This window comes from Balaenoptera physalus (genome assembly GCF_965194825.1).
Source record: "Balaenoptera physalus genome assembly, chromosome: 13".
Classification (NCBI taxonomy): Eukaryota; Metazoa; Chordata; class Mammalia; order Artiodactyla; family Balaenopteridae; genus Balaenoptera; species Balaenoptera physalus.
Window position 1 is genome coordinate 8,598,678 of NC_138892.1, and position 21,277 is coordinate 8,619,954.

Sequence of the window (21,277 nt, forward strand, 5' to 3'; positions counted from 1 at the left end):
TGTATAAACGATGGAATATTACTCAGAATGAAATCTTGCCATTTCCAACAACATGGATGGACCTAGAGGACATTATGCTAAGTTAAATAAGTCAACAGACAAATACTGTATGGTTTCACTTATATTTGGAATCTAAAAACAAAAGAACAAAACATAACAATAGAAACAGAATCACAGAGAACAAACAGGTGCTTGCCAGAGGGGAGGGGGTGGGGAGAGGGAAGAAATAAGTGAGGAAAGTTACGTGGTACACACTTCCAGTTGCAAAATAAGTGAGTCACAGGTATGAATTGTACAGTGTGGGGGATATAGTTAATAAATATGTAATATCTTTTTATGGTGATATATCATAACTAGATTTGTGGTGATCACTTTGAAATGCATAAAAATACCAAATCACTACGTTGTATAACAGGAACTAACAGAGTGTTGTAGGTCAATCATACTTCAAAAACAAGCAAACTCATAGAAAAAGAAATCAGATTTGTGGTTACCAGAAGTGGGGAGTAGGGGCAAGGGGAACTGGATGAAGGCAGTCAAAAGGTACAAACTTCCACTTACAGAATAAAGAAGTACTAGAGATGCAATGTACAACATGATAAACATAATGAATGCTGCTGTATGTTATATATGAAAATTGTTAGGAGAGTAAATCCTAAGAGTTCTCATCACAAGGAAAAAATTTTTAATTAAAAAATTAAACTTTAATTTTGTATATCTTTACTAAGCTTACTGTGATAATCATTTCATGATATATGTAAGTCAAATCATTATGCTGTACACCTTAAATTTACACAGTGCTGTATGTCAATTATACCTCAATAAAACTAGAAGAAAAAAATCACCTTAAACTCATTATCCAAGAAACCACACTATTTCACTATATAGCTTTCCAGCCTTTTTTTTTTTTTTTAAACTTTTTACTATTCATTTTTTATGTTGATTCATTCCCAATTCTCTGGTTGGTTCAAGTTCAGGATGCACTCACCATGGTAGGCAGACCAATCCAACAGTAGTGTCCTCAAGTCTCAGCCTGCTCCCCGACTAACCAGCAAGAAGAGAGGAAGGTTGGCGAACACTCCTGAGCTCGGAAAGGAAAATGACGTTTTCTGAATACTTTCTTCATGTCAGACCCTGGATTTACATACTGTTCTGGAGACAACTATCCTCTGTGCTTCCACTGAAGGACATCTGGCTCTCCTGGTTATTGTATGAAATCTACCATCAGCCAGGGAAAGAGAGCAGTAAGTGCCCAGGTGTCTGACTGCAGCTGAACAGAAGACAGTGGTCCCACAGTCTGCCAAGACCCTGATTTCTGGATGATTCAGATCCTGGGGCTTGCATCATTGGTTAACTGAATTCAGTCTAATCTTTGAGATGCCATGAGTGTTCTCTCTTCTCAGGAACCTGAAGCCCACCCAAATGCCTTTAATTAAAATGTTAAAATAACAAAATTGCACTTAAGAGTATATCACAACACAGCCACTATGGAGAACAGTATGGAGGTTCCTTAAAAAACTAAAAATGGAACTACCATATGACCCAGCAATCCCACTACTGGGCATATACTCTGAGAAAACCATAATTCAAAAAGAGTCATGTACCACAATGTTCACTGCAGCTCTATTTACAATAGCCAGGACATGGAAGCAACCTAAGTGGCCATAGACAGATGAATGGATAAAGAAGATGTGGCACATATATACAATGGAATACTACTCAGCCATAAAAAGAAACGAAATTGAGTTATCTGTAGTGAGGTGGATGGACCTAGAGTCTGTCATACAGAGTGAAGTGAGTCAGAAAGAGAAAAACAAATACCATGTGCTAACACATATGTATGGAATCTTAAAAAAAAAGATGGTTCTGATGAACCTAGGGGCAGGACAGGAATAAAGATGCAGACGTAGAGAATGGACTTGTGGACACGGGGAAGGGGAAGGGTAAGCTGGGACAAAGTGAGAGAGTAACGTTGACATATATACACTACCAAATGTAAAATAGGTAGCTAGTGGGAAGCAGCTGCATAGCACAGGGAGATCAGCTTGGTGCTTTGTGACCACCTAGAGGCGTGGGATAGGGAGGGTGGGAGGGAGACGCAAGAGGGAGGAGATATGGTGATATACATATGCATATAGCTGATTCACTTTGTTATAAAGCAGAAACTAACACACCATTGTAAAGCAATTATACTCCAATAAAGATGTTTAAAAAAAGAGTATATCACAAGTATATAAATATAAAACCAAGAGAATGGAAGAGGAAAGAAGACACACAAACCCACCCCTCAAATAGCCTAGGAAGAAAAACCAGCCAAACCACCAATCACTAGAGATCAGAATTGTCAGAACAAGACTGTCATCTATTTATTTTCTATGAGGAAATTTATTAACTAAAATCCACAGTATCCGATATCCCCAGTGTGTCTGGTATGTTATAGAAGCTCTCAGATTACGATGCACTGATAGTAGCTGCTTCCTCTCCAGAGGCCTGTACTAGAGAAGGAAGTAGACAGCGTGTCTGAACAGCGCCCAATGATTAATTCCTTGTGCGAGACCTAGTAGTTTCAAACATCCCTTCCAGATGCTCACAAGAGAGGACTAACAGTAATCAAACTGTTCCTGGAAGAATTGAAATATCACGTGGCTCCGGGTGGTCCATACCTGCTTGCCACCCTGAACTGTACTTAGAATTTGGCTTTAAGGATCACCTCCTATTCTTCCCTACAGGTTGAGTTCTTCAGTTGGGCTGCCTTTGACTTGATACAACTGGGGCTGATTCAGCCTCTTCTCCCTCACGACACTCCCACTCCTGACAACTAGGTGACCCGAGGGTGGAGGTGCGGGGAGAGAGGCACTAGCTCAGAGCAGTTCTGATGTCCCTGCTTCACTCTCAACCATGGGTATGCACGGTCTCAGCCGTGTCACTCTTCCTCCTCACAACAGCATTTGAAGCAATGGCAAGTTTTCTCTTACAAGACAGGAGCCCTAACACTCCTTCACCACTCCTCATGTGGCAAGGGCTTCCTTGGAGGCTGGCTCTCCAGTTTATCTCTGTTCCTCAGACTGGGTGTCCAAAATAGAACATAAGGCCACGGGTCTGGAACAGGCTGCCTTTTCCGGACACTACACTACCATTAACACAACCTAAAACTGTCTTAGCTCACTGGCAACCACTCCTGGTTCATACTGAGTTTAAGGTTAACTTATTTACATTTACCTTAATTTTGTCTTCATTTTGGCCACATCGTTTCAATCTATTTTGGTTAGGTGAAATCTTAAGTTATCTTACCAAATAAACGTATTGGTTAATTGTCCTAGTTCTGTGTCATCTGCAAATCTGAGAAATAAGCTTTCTTCCTTTTCATTTATGCTGAAGAAATATGCAGAATGAGGCAGGGCTAGGGATAGAAGCCTATGTCATGACACGAGCGCTCTCCTTCCGGGTGGATGGTCACTCTCACTCACCTTTGGCTGCAGCTGGTTCACTCAGCTATCAGGACCAGAGATGGTCAAATGCCTTGATGAGATCAGTATACCCAGTTAGCATTTCCTTGATATACAAGCCTTATCCAAAGATCAAGTGAAGTTGGGCACAACTTCAGCTAAGCCTGATGATCACATCAGTTTTCTTTGAGAATTTACCATACCTCTAAATTTCATTACTTATTCTCATCAGATGCAAATGAAATGCAGGTATCCAGCTATAACGAATCACTGAATCCAGATTATTTTGCTAGGCCTAGATCAAATTCACTTCCAGAAGAGAGGGCCAGGAATTTGTTCCCCATCTTGCAATCGCAATCAAGGGAACGTGTAAAAAGGACTAGACTAGCTGGAAAATATGCCTTGAAAGAGCAGAGTGAAGACTATAAGCTACATTTATTACGAAAATTCGTGTTGCCGTGAAAAACAGAGTCCAACCACAGTGCAATTTATTTCTGCGTTGCAAACTTGAGAAATGTGAAAGCACCATGGAAAGAAAAGTGCTGTATTAATTTACGGTAACAACTCTTCTTTTTTTTTTTTTTTAAAGTTTTTTTATTTATTTCATTTATTTTTGGCTGTGTCGGGTCTAAGTTGCAGCACACGGGATCCTCATCGAGGCATATAGGATCTTTCGTTGTGGCTCATGGGCTTCCCTCTAGTTGTGGCATGCGGGTTTTCTCTTCTCTAGTTGTGACACACAGGCTCCAGGGTGCATGGGCTCTGTAGTTTGTGGCACTTGGGCTCTAGTTGAGGCGCGCGAGCTCGAGGGCTTAGATGCCCCCGCAGCATGTGGGATCTTAGTTCCCTGACCAGGGATTGAACCCGCGTCCCCTGCAGTGTAAGGTGGATTCTTTACCACTGGACCACCAGGGAAGTCCTTACGGTAACAATTCTTGAGATAAAATAAGACACTAGAGTAACAGTTTTTATGACTCGGCAAAAAAAGTTAACACAGCCAACAATGGTTTTTTGTTTAATTCTCTTCTAACTCTACAGACGTAATTCTGCCTTCACCTTCATTACACTTTCATATGGTCTTAACAGGGGATGTACCTCCTCTTCTAAGAATCTCCGTACCTGCCAAAGAAGAAAGCAAATGCAAGATAAAAGAACACGTTAAGTTTTGAGAATCCTTTTTTCAATGTCAATTCATAACACTGAGACCTTATTTGATAAACCTTTATGCCACCACTGAGCTTCTATTTTTCTCAACTCCCTGCCAGAAATCTCTCCCTAGACACAGGCAGCTCACCCCATCAGGCCCACCAGGCCGCCCCTCCCCACAAACCAGCCTGGCTGTGTCCTTTCAGTTGGTCGCACCATTCTCCACCCATTACCCAAGCTAAAATCATCACTGCTTCTTCCCTCCTCCCCATTCAACCAGCTTCCAAGTGACTGACATCTTAAACAGCCCTCGAATCTGTGCCCCGTGTGCACGTACCCTGGCCTTGGCTCAAAGCCCTCGTCACCGACTGCTTACCCACTGCAGCAGCCACCTTACTGGCCTCCCGACCTCCAGTTTAAGTCCTTCAAATCCAATACACCAGAGTGACTTGAATATACATGATTAGCTCCCGTCTGTCTTCTGCTTTAAATCCTAACTGCTTCCAGGGCACCTGATAATCTGGCAACTCTCTCTTATGCTGGACGTCCATGCATCTGCCATCTCCTCTCACCCTGGTGTTCCCTACAGGTAACTCCTGCCCGTCCTTAAGATTCAGCTCAGATGTCATGTCTTCCAAGAAGTCTTTCCTAACTTCTTCTGATCTAGGGTTGTCTCCTTTGTGATCCCCAAAAAGATGTGCTTCCCTCAATTCTTGCATGTACAGCTTGGTATTCTAAGCCTTCACCATTAAGTTTTGAGCTCCCTGAAGATAAGGATTATCTAATTCATCTTTAAAGCACCAGAATTAAACACAGCACCCAAACACAATCTGAGCACCTAGTCTGTACTCGATAATGTTTTTTGTTTTTTTTTTTAACTTTGGGTTTATTTATTTATTTATGGCTGTGTTGGGTCTTCGTTTCTGTGCGAGGGCTTTCTCTAGTTGCGGCAAGTGGGGGCCACTCTTCATCGTGGTGCGCAGGCCTCTCATTATCGTGGCCTCTCTTGTTGCGGAGCACAGGCTCCAGACGCGCAGGCTCAGTAGTTGTGGCTCACGGGCCTAGTTGCTCCACGGCATGTGGGATCTTCCCAGACCAAGGCTCGAACCCGTGTCCCCTGCATTGGCAGGCAGATTCTCAACCGCTGCGCCACCAGGGAAGCCCTCGATAATGTTTTTGAATTAACCCGTAGTCTCCAAAAGGCCAAGAGGAAAAGTGACAAACATTTACTGAATACTTACTATGCACCAAGCTAGGCCTTTCAGTCCACACTCCAAGATATGTATCTCTATCCTATCGGCCAATAAAAGTAGAAAGTCAAGACTGAACCCAAATCTACCTGACAGTAAAACCCAATCTTTGTCCATTACACCACGGCTCCAGACCAAAAGAGAATTCAGAGAAATCCACTGGGAGAAACACTTAAGGCAGCTCAAAACAACCAAATCTTTAAATTTTAGCCAGCAACCTACTCTGAATTCTTTCTAACTAGCCCCATTCTCAGCATACCTCCCATGAAGCAGAAACATTATAGTAATAGATAATATTCCAGGCTCTGCAGCCCAGCAGTGTAAAAAGAGGGCACTTGGGGAAGACTGCAGCACCACAGAAGTGTTCTGATGTTTACCTGCTGGGATGCACGACCGGTGAAAGAAGAAGGATCCAGTAAATGGTCCAACTGGGAGTGAATGGGACTGAAGTAGGCATCAGCCTGGATACGCTCTATGAGGTCATTTTCACCCCCTTCCTGCTTGACCACAGCAGCTGCCTGATGGGAGAGCACTCTGATTTTCTCATGGCAATCCTGGGAAGACAAGGAGTATGGTTGGCTTACTAGTAACAGGCATTTGAGGGCCCATGCTGTATGGCAGCTGGAGCAAAGGCCTCCTCCAAAGCTTCATGAACCATCTGCCCTTACATCCTGCCCACTTCCCAGCATTTCCTATGGAAATTCAGACCTAATTTCTTCACCGAAAGTGGACCTTTTCTACAAGTGATTAAGCAATTCACTTTTTAATAAACTGAGGTCACCACCATCACCCTCCAAAGATAGGCCTGTTCTACGGCAGCATATGGTCACTGTTCTGTACCAATACCATGACCGAAGGTAATAACAGAGACATCTTCGTGCATCCTTCTTTGGGGAGGAGAAAGCAGGACTAAAGGTGTACTTTGTTTACCCAGGAGCATGAGGGGTTACAAACCTGGCGGTTACCCCCAGCTTTCACCATGGCCATAATGATGTTCTCTGTGGCCATGAAAGGCAGCTCTTGCCGAATGCGCCGCTCAATTACCTGTACGAATGAAGCACCAAGAAGGATGCCTCAGGTTACAAAGTCATACGCACAGTAGGACATCAACTATGACCAAAAAGATACACAGCAGGGACAAGAACTACCATATCTATGAAGAAAGAGGGTAGAATGGATTGTCTTATGCTACACTGTATTTTTAAGTTTTCTCATAATCCAGAGTATTATTTTGATTTAAAAAAGGAATACTGACTTGAGTAAACTTTTAAAAGTTGCTTCATCAGAATGATTCCTAAAACCTCAAGTCTGCTCAATTTCAGTGCCTGACTTCAGGAGCCAAGCACAGCATGGCAACAAACCCACCTGCCTCAGGTACTCACAAACAGACCAACGGAGAAGTCTACTCTGCCAGTCACAGCAGAGCTGACAACTCAGGCTGGTGGACAATTTTAAGCCAATTCGAAGCACTTCTTTTTCCCTCTTCTATAAACATGTCTATGAATCCCCCAGACCTAGTTCCCTAGAGCTTATGTCACAACATGAAGAGTGAGCTCTGCTTGGGAAGAGCTCCAACTGGACCAGAATCCAGCTCCTCCAACACGCTCACTCCAGAGCAGTAGGCCACCCGCCCCGCCCCATTCCCACCCCGTCCTCATACTGTGCTTTTTAACGGAGGCCGCTTACTCTGGGGTACACCACCAAGCCTTCAGAAATGTTCTGCAGCGTATTCAGTATCGTATCTGCAGTGAGAAATGCCTCGGCCAAACACATTCGTCTAGAAAACAAACAGCCAATTCAGTTATCGCTTCAAGCAAATAACGATTTCCATGAAATGGAGGGTGTGTCCCAAGAAGCTGCCCTACTGACTTCTCATGCCAGATGTGCTACTTGGATCCTAATGACCCTCAACTCTATCACCTCTTGACTAAGACCACTTGCCCAAGCGCCAGACCACATACCCATTTGGAGAGCTCCACCTGGCTGATGTGTAGGCTGCCCAAACCCAGAACTGAATTCAGCCGCTTTTCCACTGCCTCCTGCTCCCCACCTCACCCCGCTCCTCCTCTCCCTGTAGCTCCTGACTCAGGAAATGGCACCAGCACCCCATCACCATCTTAACACTCACTCCAGTCAACCGCCAAGGCCAGCCCACCTGACATCGATTTTATATCCACATCCTCTCCAGTTACATGGCCACTGTGCCAATGTGTACTCGGATTTTTTTTTTTTTTAAAGATTTTTATTTCATGTGGACCGTTTTTAAAGTCTTTATTGAAGACTTTAGAGTCTTTGTTACAATATTGCTTCTGTTTTGTTTTGGTGTTTTGGCCGTGAGGCATGTGGGATCTTAGCTGCCAGACCAGGGATCAAAAACGCACACCCTACATTGGAAGGTGAAGTTTTAACCACTGGACCACCAGGGAAGAACCTGGATTCGTTTTTTTTTTTTTAATAAATTTATTTATTTATTTATTTATTTTTGGCTGAGTTGGGTCTTTGTTGCCGTGTGCGGGCTTTCTCTAGTTGCAGCGAGCAGGGGCTACTCTTTGTTGCGGTGTGCGGGCTTCTCATTGCATTGGTTTCTCTTGTTGTGGAGCACAGGCTCTAGGTGTGCGGGTTTCAGCAGTTGTGGCTCGTGGGCTCTAGAGCACAGCCTCCATAGTTGTGGCTCACGGGCTTAGTTGCTCCACGGCATGTGGGATTTTCCTGGACCAGGGCTCAAACCCGTGTCCCCTGCATTGGCAGGCGGATTCTTAACCACTGCGCCACCAGGGAAGCCCCTGGACTTGGATTTTTAAAGTAGCCTCCTAACTTGTTCTGATCAGCTCCCTGTCCCCTTACAACTGATTCTCCAAATTGGTGCAGGGTATTTTAGTGTGCACATCTGATTAGGTCACAGCCTGCTAAAAAACAGTCAATGGCTGACTTCCGAATGAGTTCACATGTTTTATTCCCATAAACCCTGGATTATGCACACACCCCAGAGACCTAGCTTTAACTCTGATCATTTCCTCTCAAGAAATTCCAGCAGAATACAAGCAATACTAGAGTAATGAATCTGCTTTTGAATATTAATAAGTATATACACAAAGCAGAAAATCACGTGCATGCTGGTACCTTATTAGTAACTACAAATTACTCCTGACCCATCTCATAACTAATTAAGATGTTGCTGTGTCAAGACACCACACATGACATCCCCCTGCCTTCAGAACAGTATCTCTGGGACTCCCCTAGAGGTCCAGCAGTTAGGACTTCACCTTCAGTGCGGGGGGTGCAGGCTCCATCCCCGGTCGGGGGGCTGGGATCCCACATGCCTCACGGCCAAAAATAAACCCACAAAAAACATAAAAGAAAAACAGAAGCAATATTGTAACAAGTTCAATAAAGACTTAAAAAAAAAAAAGAGCAACATCTAAACTCCTTTTCAGGGCCTAGAAGGCCCTTCATAAACTGGCTACTACCCAAGAGCATGTCCGACCTCATCTCTTGCCACAGACTTCATTCTCCAGGGCTACCCGATTATTAGTAACTCCCCCAACTGTTTTTTCTCCTGCTCTGTGCCTTTATACGTGCTCCCAATCTTGTCCCAAATGTTAAAAAATGCCTAGATTTCTTAAGTCTAAAGCATCACCTCTGTGAAGCTTCCCTCAACTCCTCCACCACCCCTCCCTCCGCTTTGCCCCCACAAGGATTACTCTGTATATATTTTGATTCTAACACGTATCACACTGTTCCTTCTATGTTCTTGCCTCCCTATTAGACTCCAGGCTCCTCAGGGACAAGGAGGGAATACAGAGATGCTCATAAAGTCCTGCTGCTTCCAGGCCCCTCTTGGTCCTCCCACAACTTGCTGTACGCGACACCCCCGTTTCACTGACCGGTTGGCACTATCATCCAGTGTGCGTTCAAACCACTGCACAGATGCTGTCTGCAGCGGGTCCATGACAAGGGTCATTAGGTGACGGGCCAGGCTGCAGCACCGCTCTGAGCGCATAGGGTTCCGCTTGTACGGCATTGCACTTGAGCCTGTCCGTGTAAAGGAGAAGAAGCAAAGGCAGGAAGACCTCAGGGGACAGTGGGCGGCCGAGCACGCTCCTGGCAGAACTGTTCACACACGCCCGCGAACCTCCTGGCATCTCGCGGTGCTCCCGGGCCTCCACGCAACACTCACCAATCTGCTGTTTTTCAAAGGGTTCCTCCAGCTCCTTGAGGCTTGCCAGGAGTCGTATGTCAGTACAAATCTGGGGAACAGCAGGGGCACAGGCATCACCCACACTCTTGGCATGCGGGGTCTGGGGCAGGGACTGGACGGATGGAGGAGGTGAGCTCTTTGGGAGCCCGCCGAGCTGAAGGGCAGCATGTCCTCCCCGAGGGAGACTCCTCTCAGCTCCTGAAGAGCTGGCATTCGGGGAGCACGGGCATGTTCTGGTGAAACACTGCGTAGGATTATCACGGACAGACAACGGCAAGATGAACTTAATGAGAACACGGAAACTAGTCCTTCCTTTTAACACACCTTAACTTAAGAGGCTTCACTGACAGGCCCCAAATTGCTATGAGTGATATCTGACATCTCTCAAAAGCCACAATGAAGTCGAAGTGAGGCTGGGCGGGTCTGTCTGTGGCGTCCAACACTCCCATTGCTACCACCACTCACCTTGTGCACCGATGCCCCCAAGCCGGCCAGCGCGGACAGCACCTCAATATCTACTTTTCGTGTATAGGTCTGCCCTGTGATGATGAAAGCCCTAGTAATGAATAGAAAAGAGCCTCAAGTGAAAATATTCCAAAATGTGACTGTGTCAAACAAATGAGCAAAAACAGACTGAGCGAAAGCTTGGCGCCACTGGAGCACTAAGTTACACTGAGCCCAGGACCTCGCTGATATGTGGCTCCAGGAACACACTGCTCTTCCACCCTTTTTACTGATACCCAGACAGCCGCCCTGACCCGAGGAGGAAACACGGTCCAGCGAGCCTCTGTCCTGCTGCAGTCCAATGAAGTGCCTGAAACAAGGAGCCATGGGGGAGCCTGTAGCCCTCGATGCAAATAGCCAGACTGAGACCAACCCATCGGAGGTCCTCAGTAAAAAGCAAAACAGCAACAACATGGGTAAGGCTATTCTACTGAACTCAGAACTAAATAGCTTCCTTTTTTCTTATAAATTATAAGAAATATAATAGAATCCAGACTGTAAGAATAAAACCCAGGCTAGAGGTGGAAGGAGATGGGTGGAAGGACAGAGAAAGAAAAAAAAAGAAACAAAAAAAAATTTAAGGTCAAATCTAGAGGAATACTATCTTTCATTACTTAACAAGGAGGCCAACACTTTTCCCACTTACCTACCTCTTAAATCCTGCCTTTTCTGTCACCATCTTGTCAAGCTGCTCCACCTTGGAAAGAAAAGACATCCCTATAAATTCAGGTGTGTCTAGCATAAGAACATCTTGACAAGTCACCTGCCCAGGTTTTGGCCTTCACTACCCGCTTCCAGTCCAGACTCCACCCATTCCAGGTTCAATCGCTCCTACCATCCTGGAGGTCAGCTTTGTCTCTGGTGCTCCTGCAGTTGAGTTTGTATCACCCAGGTCACTTTCAGAATACCTTTTGGTCATCTCCCTCGAAGAGCTGCAGGAAGCTGGCCTGGGTGCCAGTGGTGCCCTTCACTCCTCGGAAGCGTAGGTCATCTTGGACACGCTTCAAGTTCTGGAGATCCATGCAAAGATCTTGAATCCAAAGACAGCAACGTTTCCCAACTGTGGTCAGCTGAGCAGGCCTGAAAACAACCCAAAGAGAACACAGAGAGGTCTCAAACCAGTGACTTGTTTCATAAAACCTTCATTGCTTCTTCTAATAATCACTGCTACCTCTGGGAAGGGTAAGAATTAAAGTAAGAGACAGAGAAACCAGTGAAGACAAAACAAGAGCTAAAAAGTTTAAGCAAATAAGTTAAGCAAATTCAATGTCATTTATAAATATGCAAAGGTTATAAAACTAAAGGGCTACTAGCATAGTTCTTTCTTCACCATCAAGAGGCACTATAAGGGCAGAGACAATGTCTGTTTTGTTTGTCCCCAGGCCTTGGCAAGAAATATACACGTAACAAACATTTGCCAAGCATCTAATGTGTTCTTGGTATTGGAAATACAGCAAAGAACAAAACAGACAAGTGGAGCTCATATTGTCATGTAAACAAGTAAACAAACAATTGTTCATTTTTAAAATGCTATCAAAAAATAAAACAAGGATGACGATACTGGAGGTTGTGACTCTAGACTGACAGTAAAGAAAGGGCTCTGTAAAGAGTCCAGATCTGACGAGGAGGGACTTCCCTGGTGGCGCAGTGGTTAAGACTCCGCCCGCCAATGCAGGGGACAAGGGTTCGAGCCCTGGTCCGGGAGGATCCCACATGCCGCGGAGCAACTAAGCCCGTGCACCACAACTACTGAGCCTGCGCTCTAGAGCCTGTGAGCCACAACTACTGAGCCCGTGCGCCACAACTACCGAGCCTGGACTCTAGAGCTCACGAGCCACAACTACTGAGCCCACGTGCTGCAACTACTGAAGCCTGCGCGCCTAGAGCCCGTGCTCCACAGAGAGAGAAGCCACCGCAATGAGAAGCCCACGCGTCGCAATGAAGAGTAGCCCCTGCTCGCTGCAACTAGAGAAAGCCCGCATGCAGCAACAAAGACCCAACACAGCCAAAAATAAATTAAATAAATAAATAAATAAATAAATAAAAGATCCAATGAAGAGCCAGCCAAACTGTGGAGAATAACCCCAAAACACACACAACCAGAGGACTCTAACATAATAGCTAATGGCTTTGTCTTCAGTCTGAGGTCTAAATCAATCTATTGCAGGTCTGTTTATAACATAAAACATAATTAAGAGTAAACTGCAATAAAGTCAGAGTTCTACTAGATGACCTAGCCTACTCCATATGGAATTTCTCTTCTATTACGCTAATGATACTGACAGCTGGTGACATCAAGACACCCCACTAGGAATGTCTACAGCATACACATCAAAAGTTAGGACACATATTGCCAAATCAATCTTATGGTAGTCTTCCTTGTTAACTTCTGCTACTAGATTATTGGTACAAGCAAAAAAAAAAAATACATTTGCATGGACCTATTCATAGGAGCATTATACATAATAGCAACAGAGTGGAAACAAGCCAAATGTCCAGCAACTGGTGAACAGATAATGTAAAAATAAATTAAGTACTGACACATGCTACATGGATGAACACTGAAAACACCATGGTAAGTGAAAAGAAGCCAGTCACAAGAAGATGAATATTATATGATTCGACTTAAACAAAGTGTCTAAAAGAGGCAAATCCATAGACAGAAAACAGATTTGTGGTTGCCAGGAGCTAGGGAATGGGGGAATGGGGGAATGGGAGGGAATGCTAATGGGTACAGGTCTTTTGAGGGGGGTGATGGAAATATTCTGAAATTATATACTGGTAATGACTGCATGAACTCTGTAAATATACAAAAAACCACTGAACTGTATACTTCAAATGGTGAATTTTATGGTAAGTCAGTTATATCTCAATAAAGCTGTTTCTTTTTAATTGCAGGGACTCACCCATTCTGAGGTCACATCTACGCATCAGTACCATTTTCTGGGTTTCTAATGGCTGCTAACTGTGGCAGCAGGTACCCCTCATTAAACCATCCCCAGAGGAATCCTGGAATGCCTGCATCCCCTGAGCACTCTCCAACAGATGCAGGAGAAGAGGAGCTGCAGCACAGGTGATGCTAGGCGTCTATGGAGCCAGCACAGAACACAACGTTTGTCATGGCCCAGCCATTCACACTGAGCACTGACTCCTTCACAGGAACAAATCCTTCTGGTTTCTGCTACTAATAACGAAGGCTCTAATTTTAAGGAAAATTAAACTCAATAGGCTTTCCTAAGTTACAGGGGATGATACCCTTGTTGCCATAGCAACACCCCATTAAAACATAAGGCAGGGCTTCCCTGGTGGCACAGTGGTTAAGAATCCGCCTGCCAATGCAGGGGACACGGGTGTGAGCCCTGGTCCGGGCAGATCCCACATGCCGCGGAGCAACTAAGTCCGTGCGCCACAACTACTAAGCCTGCGCTCTAGAGCCCGCGAGCCACAACTACTGAAGCCTGCACGCCTAGAGCCTGTGCTCCGCAACAAGAGAAGCCACCGCAATGAGAAGCCTGCGCACCACAATGAAGAGTAGCCTCCGCTCGCCGCAACTAGAAAGCCTGCACGCAGCAACGAAGACCCAACGCAGCCAAAAATAAAATAAACAAATAAATTAAACAAAACAAAAGGCAGAGGCTAACACACCACTACTCAAATATCACTTGAAACCTGCTACTAGCATTTCAAAAATGACATCATTGGCTTTAAAACAGGGTTTTATTCAGTAATCATAAAAATACTTGCACATTCAAAACATAAAAAACATAGTATGGAAAAAATTTTAGTTACCCTATTATCTCATAAACCAGAGTAATCAGTATATACATCTTGGTGTACTTCCTTCCAATCTCTGTACAATTTATATGCTGTCTTTTCCCCACAACATTAACCTAAGTGCATTCCCATGTCTTATTAGTCTTACCGGCATCATTTTGCTAGTTGTGTATTATTCCAACCTGTGGATATACTACATTCTATACCTTATTTAATTATTCTCTTATTCTTGGACATTTAGATTGTTTCCAATGCTTACCATCATAAATAATATTTTAACAAAGATCTTTGTACATATAGTTTTTCCCATAATTTGGATGACTTGGGTTAAATTCTCAAGAATGGAATCACTGAATCAAGAATACTTTCTTGAGAGGCAGAGTGGAAACAGATCCAAGAAGGGAGCAATCAGAGGCTCCCCTTTCCTGTGGCCTAAACTGGGAGAGCCCCTCCTTCCCTCCTGCTCACGCCGCAGGAAGGTACCCATCTAAAACTCTGGTCCTTCATAGTTACCCCAACTAGCTGTCTACTGTCCTGACCTGCAAAACCATCTGGGCTGACTCTACTAACCAGCATTGGATTCCTGGAGTGGGAAAGGAGGGATCAGGCCCTGTGACTTAAACAGGATCTGCTCTCCAACCTCTTCCTTGCCCCTAAAAGATCTCCCTGTAGGCAAAGGAGATACCAGAAGTATTAGATTATTAAATTAAGGGGGAAAAAAAAAAAAAGAATACTTTCTGTATACATATTTTCCAATGAAATGAACCACTAGATTTACTCTCTAAGCAGTATAGCTTTTAAGGTAGGTATAAAGTTCATTACTCACAGGCACCCCAAGTGCTTATGTTTTGAGATTTCTCACCTCCAGGTTACCATGGAGAAGGGAGAACTGAAGGAATAAATGGAAGCTGGATGCACATAAACAAGCCCAATTCCCAAGAGGTAACCCTCTCACTTACTGGAAATGTGTGAAACCTAAGGTGGGAAGATCAGCTCGTTCCTTGGCAAAGTCGGCAAGCCGAGAGATCACTCTGGCAAGCTGCGAGGAAGACCATGTGCGAGAAAGAGTGAATTCAGGCTGAGCACTTGCATAAACAGGAACTAAACTTGGAGACAATTCATATACAATTACACCTCCAGCTCACGGAAGGCAAAGGCCATATTTTTTCATCTCTGTATCTTAAAGTGCCTTGAAGAGTTCATACCAACCAACATTCAAAAACTGAGTTGACTACCTAAAATGTCACGAATTATTTCTGCACAGTTTTAACACCACTGGCACGTTCATGAAGAAAAACAAGACAAAATCATAAATATGACCCACATATTCCAGCCACGTGCTGCTGGTTACACTTTCTTCACTTAAAAGGCTATGCTTTAAAAAGCATTAACTTATATAGTGATTTAACTCAAGAAGAGATAATTAGTTCTACAGATTAGATCTAGGATCATTCATCTGAGTAAACAATAACTTATTTAGATTTACATTGTGCTGCTTTACACTGTGGTACCCATCTCCTGTCACAGGGAATCTTAGGACTGGTAAGCAACTTCTGTCAACTTCTTACCTTTGGCAAAAGCAGGTCAAATGCATTTCTAAGAATAATCAAGTCCTGCAAGGGAAATGCAGTGATCTTACGTTAATCAGCTTTGCCCAAACAACATTATGACATAACACTTTCTGGCCATCACAACTGGGTTTCTAACCTAGTTGCCTATCTCACTTTCAGCAACACACTGTGCAAGCCAGAAGATGCTAACAGAAATTCTCTTCTGATTACTGTTTTAAAAGCACACCAACTTAGAGAGCAGTACTACTGGATTCTATAAGCACAAAGCCTTTATACTTATAAAGCCCTATTTATGTGGTATCTAACGTAACGGGAAAATGATAAGGGGTAAGCCCCATCGTGAATACAGCAAAGATGTCCCGGTCAACAGGGTTTATACCTTCCCGAAGATTAGTGTTTGAGTTTCTGAGAAGAATCCATAGGGGTAAAAAAAAAAAAAAAAAAAAAAAAATCCATAAGGCACATTTCATTAGTTTCCACTCCCTTTTTTTCAAGTCAATCATTGCTAACAAAAAAAAGTCATGAACTACAAGATCTAGGTTTAGGAAATCTAAAGCTGCTCCTGGGGGGTTAGGAGATGTAAGTGTTGCAGGCAACTCCAACACATGTTTATGAGACAGTAATTGTTGAGCCCAACTGCATGCTGGGTAATTTTAAAAGGATACTCCAAGTTAGAGGACTGTTGTTCTCTCATTATCTGATTCACCAATTACACATCGATGCCTTTAATTACGTACCACATTAGACAAAAAATGTTACTTGGGGCAACTTAGAAATTACTGGCTTCTTTCTGAACTGCAAGTGTATCTGGATTCTAACTTCTAGTCCCACGGGTGCCCTGCAATAAGGGCAGAGCTTTGGAGCCACTCTACCCAGGCATGAATCCTTTCCAGCTGCAAAACCTAGAGCAAGTTCTTCAACTTCTACACTTCCTCATCTGTGGCAATGGGGAAAAAAAAGCCAAAGCCAAAGACTACATATTCTGAATCCATTTATATGAAATATTGAGAAAAGGCACAACTATAGACACAGAAAGCAGGTCAGTGGTTGTTTGAAACTGGAAGCAGGAGTGGAGATTGACTGTAAAACAAGCAAAAGAGAACTTCTTGGCGTGAGGGGTATGCTCGAAAACTGGAGTGTGGTGAGGCTGAATGATTGCATAAATTTACTAAACCTCATTGAACTGTACCTTTAAAATGGGTAAACTTATGATATTAAACTATACCTCAATAAAGCTATTTAAAAATGGAGATAACAGAATCTAACTCTTATACCTGTTGTGAAGAAAAAATGAAGTGATACATAGAAAGTGCTCAGAATAGCGCTCGGCGCCTAGTAAACTTCGGAAAATGCTTGCTTTTACTTTCTCATGTTTATGAGACACTTTTGCTAATTAAGGGATTTAAGAATTATAATGTAATTATTTCTTTTTTTCAGAAGTCTTGGCAAAGAGTAAAAAGGACTTTGGAAAGAAAATCCCTTTGGAAAACTACTTTGGCCACTAAAATGCTAAGAACTCGGCTCATGTCCAGCATACCAATGCGTAGGCAGTATCTGTACGTCTCATTTTATGGAGGTCATTAGGGGCTTACAGTTTAGATTGGAAGGATACCAAAAGCAGAAAATTCCTGAGCACTGAGATCCTAAGATCTATGGAGTCACTTCCTAAAATGGACAAAATCAAAGAAAATTTATAAATGCATTATAAACACTGAGTCTAAGTGGAAACAAAACAACATCATGGGCTCCTACTGTATTGTCTCCAACATAGCAGGAGGTGGCACCAAGATGAATAATGCCAGCAGCTTTGGGGCAGCAGTGGGCAAACGTGTGCACGTGAGCCATCACATCATGTCGTAACTGCTTCTCTTCCTCAGCTGCCATCTTGAAGTCGATGTTGTCCAGGTTTGATTTCATCTCCTGAATTTGTTCATCTGTGATAGGCAAACCTAATGTCTGCAGAACAGGCAAAATAAAATAAAATAACTTCTTGTGGCACAATTATTTGAATTGAAGTGACACTGAAAAAAAAATTGGTTCATGTTAGCATTTATGCCCTACCTTCCAATTCTTAAACTAAAATTGGGCCAACTAAACTAAAAGGACATGGGGAGGAGGAGACAACTTTCTAAATGAATCATGGTAAATTATATTCTAAGGGAACTCCAATATATAAAACAATGCAATCCTGATTTTTGTTCCCTCTGCCCCTACGTCTCTGCTCACTCCCTCACAGGTCTGGTCTCTGGGCTCAAACGCCATCTCCTCAGAGGGGTCTTTCCCGACTTCAATGTGAAACACGCTTCTTCTGTGCACTCTCTATCTATCCCTTTAGCCTGGTTTTATTTAGAGCACTTATCACCACATGACATTTTTACAAATCTATTAGCCTGTCTCTCCCCTCTAGAATGCATATACTCTCTGAGAGGAGAGCTTTGTGGTATTTATTGCTTATTCTTTAGTGCTTGGCACTTAAGTACCCAAAGTGTAGGATCCAGGCCACAGCTTTACATTTGTTCTAGATGGATTTAGCCAGAGAAACCAAAATTAGGAATGCTATTACTATCTTTGCCAACAAATTATGTGCAACAAATTCAGTACAACTGAAAGCAATTCCGGGGCTTCCCTGGTGGCGCAGCGGTTAAGAATCCACCTGCCAATGCAGGGAACATGGGTTCGAGCCTTGGTCCAGAAAGATCCCACATGCCGCGGAACAAATAAGCCCGTGTGCCACAACTACTGAGCCTGTGCTCTAGAGCCTGTGAGCCACAACTACTGAGCCTGAGTGCCACAACTACTGAAGCTTGCGTGCCTAGAGCCCGTGCACCGCAACAAAGAGTAGCCCTCGCTCGCCGCAACTAGAGAAAGCCTGCGCGCAGCAACAAAGACCCAACGCAGCCAAAAATAAAAATAAATAAATTAAAAAAAAAAAAAAAAAAAAGCAAGCAATTCCGGGAGATACAAATGAGAAAATAAACACATCAACATCTTACGTTCATCCATCACTGAAAAAATCAGGCCGACAAAAAATAGCTGGCAGCCCACAGGCAGCTCGGAACCCTGGAGCCAAGTACTGAATATGTACATTGGTGAAATTTATCCAAACCTCACTTGAAAGCCCCAAGGCCTGGCCCTGGGAAGGGGCTCACATCTTAAGACCTACCTTGTCCAAGGTGGTAGCTACTACTCAGATGTGGTTATTTACATTTAAACTAGTAAAAATTTAAAAGTAAAAACTCAGGACTTCCCTGGCAGTGCAGTGGTTAAGAGTCGGAGCTCCCACTGTAGGGGGCGCAGGTTCGATCCCTGGTCGGGGAACTAAGATCCCACATGCCACTCAGCCCAGCCAAAAAAAAAAGGAAAGTAAAAATTCAATTCCTCAGTCACACTAGCCGCATCTGGCCAAGCTGCCTTGGATTTTTAGTCATCAGACGTGACATCTCAGGGCTCCTCCCAAAGCAAAGCAGCAGGGGGCAGCGTGGTCAAAATGCTTCCTATCCCCAAGCAATGTGTCTTCTCAAAATTCATTCCCTACTCCTAATTTTCAGCACTTCTCCTAATCTCTCATTGCTCAAATTTTTTAACTACTAAATTATTATGTAATTTGTGCTGTTAATTTTGACAACCTAGCTAACAGATAATCCGAACTCAGGAGACATCAAAATTGTCTGCATTTCAGGCAATGTATATATAGACTGGGCAGAGGAAAGGACACATATTCAGACTCTACATTTCAATCCCAGCTTGAACCTTTTACTAGCTATGTTGAGTGGCAAAATCTTAAGAGTGCCACCACCCTTATCTAGAGTACCAAGTAAAACAGAAAATAGAGTACATGCCTAGTACATAACAAACCACAACACACTTCATGTTCTTGTCTACTATCTATTATTGTTATCTGAGCCCAGTTTATGAAATCTCTCTGCGCCTCCATTCTATCCTCTGTAACTCCATTCTATCCTCTGTAAAACAGGAATAACTTATTATAAAGAATTGTTTTGAGGATTAGTAAACTATTAATTTTTAATCTTCAAACTGCCGGGCACACACATAGCAGGCACTGTAGAAATGTCTGCTACTTTTCTTTTTTAATTGGAGTATAGTTGATTTACGATGTTGTGCTAGTTTCAGGTGTACACCAAAGTGAATCAGTTATACATATACATATATCTGCTCTTTTTTATATTCTTTTACATATAGGCCATTAGAGTATTCTGTCTGCTAGTGTTATGCACTACTTTATTTTCTTGAGCATAGTGATAGGAAGGGGGTAAAATCTAGGAAGAAAGTTTCCTGTTTGGGGACCGTGTACCTCGGTCCTAGGCACATACTCAAGATTGTTTCCAGGTTTACTAAATGTCATTTGGGTGCTGCCATCTTGCTTGTTGTGGCATTTTCCTCTGAAACTTTACAGCTCTGTGGATCACCTTCAGTTTCCTTCAGCTCCTCTGCAAAGGCCCGTCTGTAGCTATTTCTGAAATCGTTGTGCTAAATAGGTCTACATGCAGCTCTTATAAGAGAACCCATACATCTCATCTAATAGCCCCCATTCTCCCTCCCCAGAGGCAGACGGCAGCAGAGTGAAGCGGAAACGTTGGCCCAGGAAACATGGATTTTGTAGTGACAGTCCGGTCTCAGACAACACTGAGGCACTGTGGAGGGCGAGGTGGCTGAGCGCTCACTCAGGCTCTGCACGGGACACGGGTTCACACCCGGGTTCCGCTATCAATGGTAAGGAGCAAATAACGCGCTGGGTATCATCGAGGCTTGGTCTTCTTCCCTACAATGTGGGAAAACTACCACCTAGTTTGCCAAGTCTTTACGGGTTAACGGGGGAAAGACGTGTACAGAAACGAGCAAAACGGCACGGACCAAGCGCTCGGCTATGTACTCCTGCAGGAACCGCCAAGACTTACCCCCTGAAACGGTAACTGCACTTCTCGCCGCCCCCTGTGCGCCTCGAACCCTCAACGATTAAAACATGCGAGGCAACAGGTGGCGGCTGCCGGGTCTCCTGCCCTGGGCTTCCTGGGGCCTCAGCTCCTCTGGATTAGCGGGGAGGCTGCCCCCGGAGGCTCAGCCGGCGCTCGGCACCCAACCCGGCACGTGCGGGGCCGGGCCCGCCTCCAGCCCCGCAGCACGTTACCTGCTCGGCTTCCGCCAGCCACAGCCAGAGCTGCCGCCAGGTCCGGAATTTGTACCTGTCGCTAAACACGAAGCACATCTCCGGGCTGGCATAACGGGAGGCAAGCGGCGAGCGGTAGCTGTCGTGCCCGCAGGCCGCCTCCCGCCCGCCACCGTCGCCCCCCGCCGCCATCCCGAACACTCTACCCCGCCGAAGTCGGACAGGGACACCGAGGACGGAAGCGGAAGTCCGGGAGCGGAACA

At 44.2% G+C, this 21,277-nt stretch overlaps 1 protein-coding gene across 3 annotated transcripts; it reads right to left on the reverse strand.

Moving 5' to 3' along the window:
• Positions 1–4,445: 4,445 nt before the first annotated feature.
• On the reverse strand, positions 4,446–21,257 carry ADSL (adenylosuccinate lyase). 3 transcript variants are annotated; one of them, XM_082420614.1, is made up of 13 exons: positions 21,036–21,256; positions 17,642–17,845; positions 15,887–15,931; positions 15,278–15,357; positions 11,453–11,624; positions 11,195–11,241; positions 10,506–10,596; positions 10,020–10,089; positions 9,727–9,874; positions 7,529–7,619; positions 6,797–6,886; positions 6,220–6,396; positions 4,446–4,565 (listed from the first exon to the last, which is right to left on the reverse strand). In XM_082420614.1, the coding sequence occupies exons 1-13, from the start codon at positions 21,204–21,206 to the stop codon at positions 4,479–4,481; spliced, it is 1,473 nt and encodes a 490-aa protein (XP_082276740.1). In that variant the 5' UTR covers positions 21,207–21,256; the 3' UTR covers positions 4,446–4,478. The 3 variants fall into 3 exon arrangements, with proteins under 3 accessions (XP_082276740.1, XP_082276742.1, XP_082276741.1); XM_082420616.1 differs by lacking the exon at positions 21,036–21,256 and adding an exon at positions 20,806–20,974; XM_082420615.1 differs by lacking the exon at positions 15,887–15,931 and having other exon boundaries at positions 21,036–21,257.
• Between the last annotated feature and the right edge of the window lie 20 nt (positions 21,258–21,277).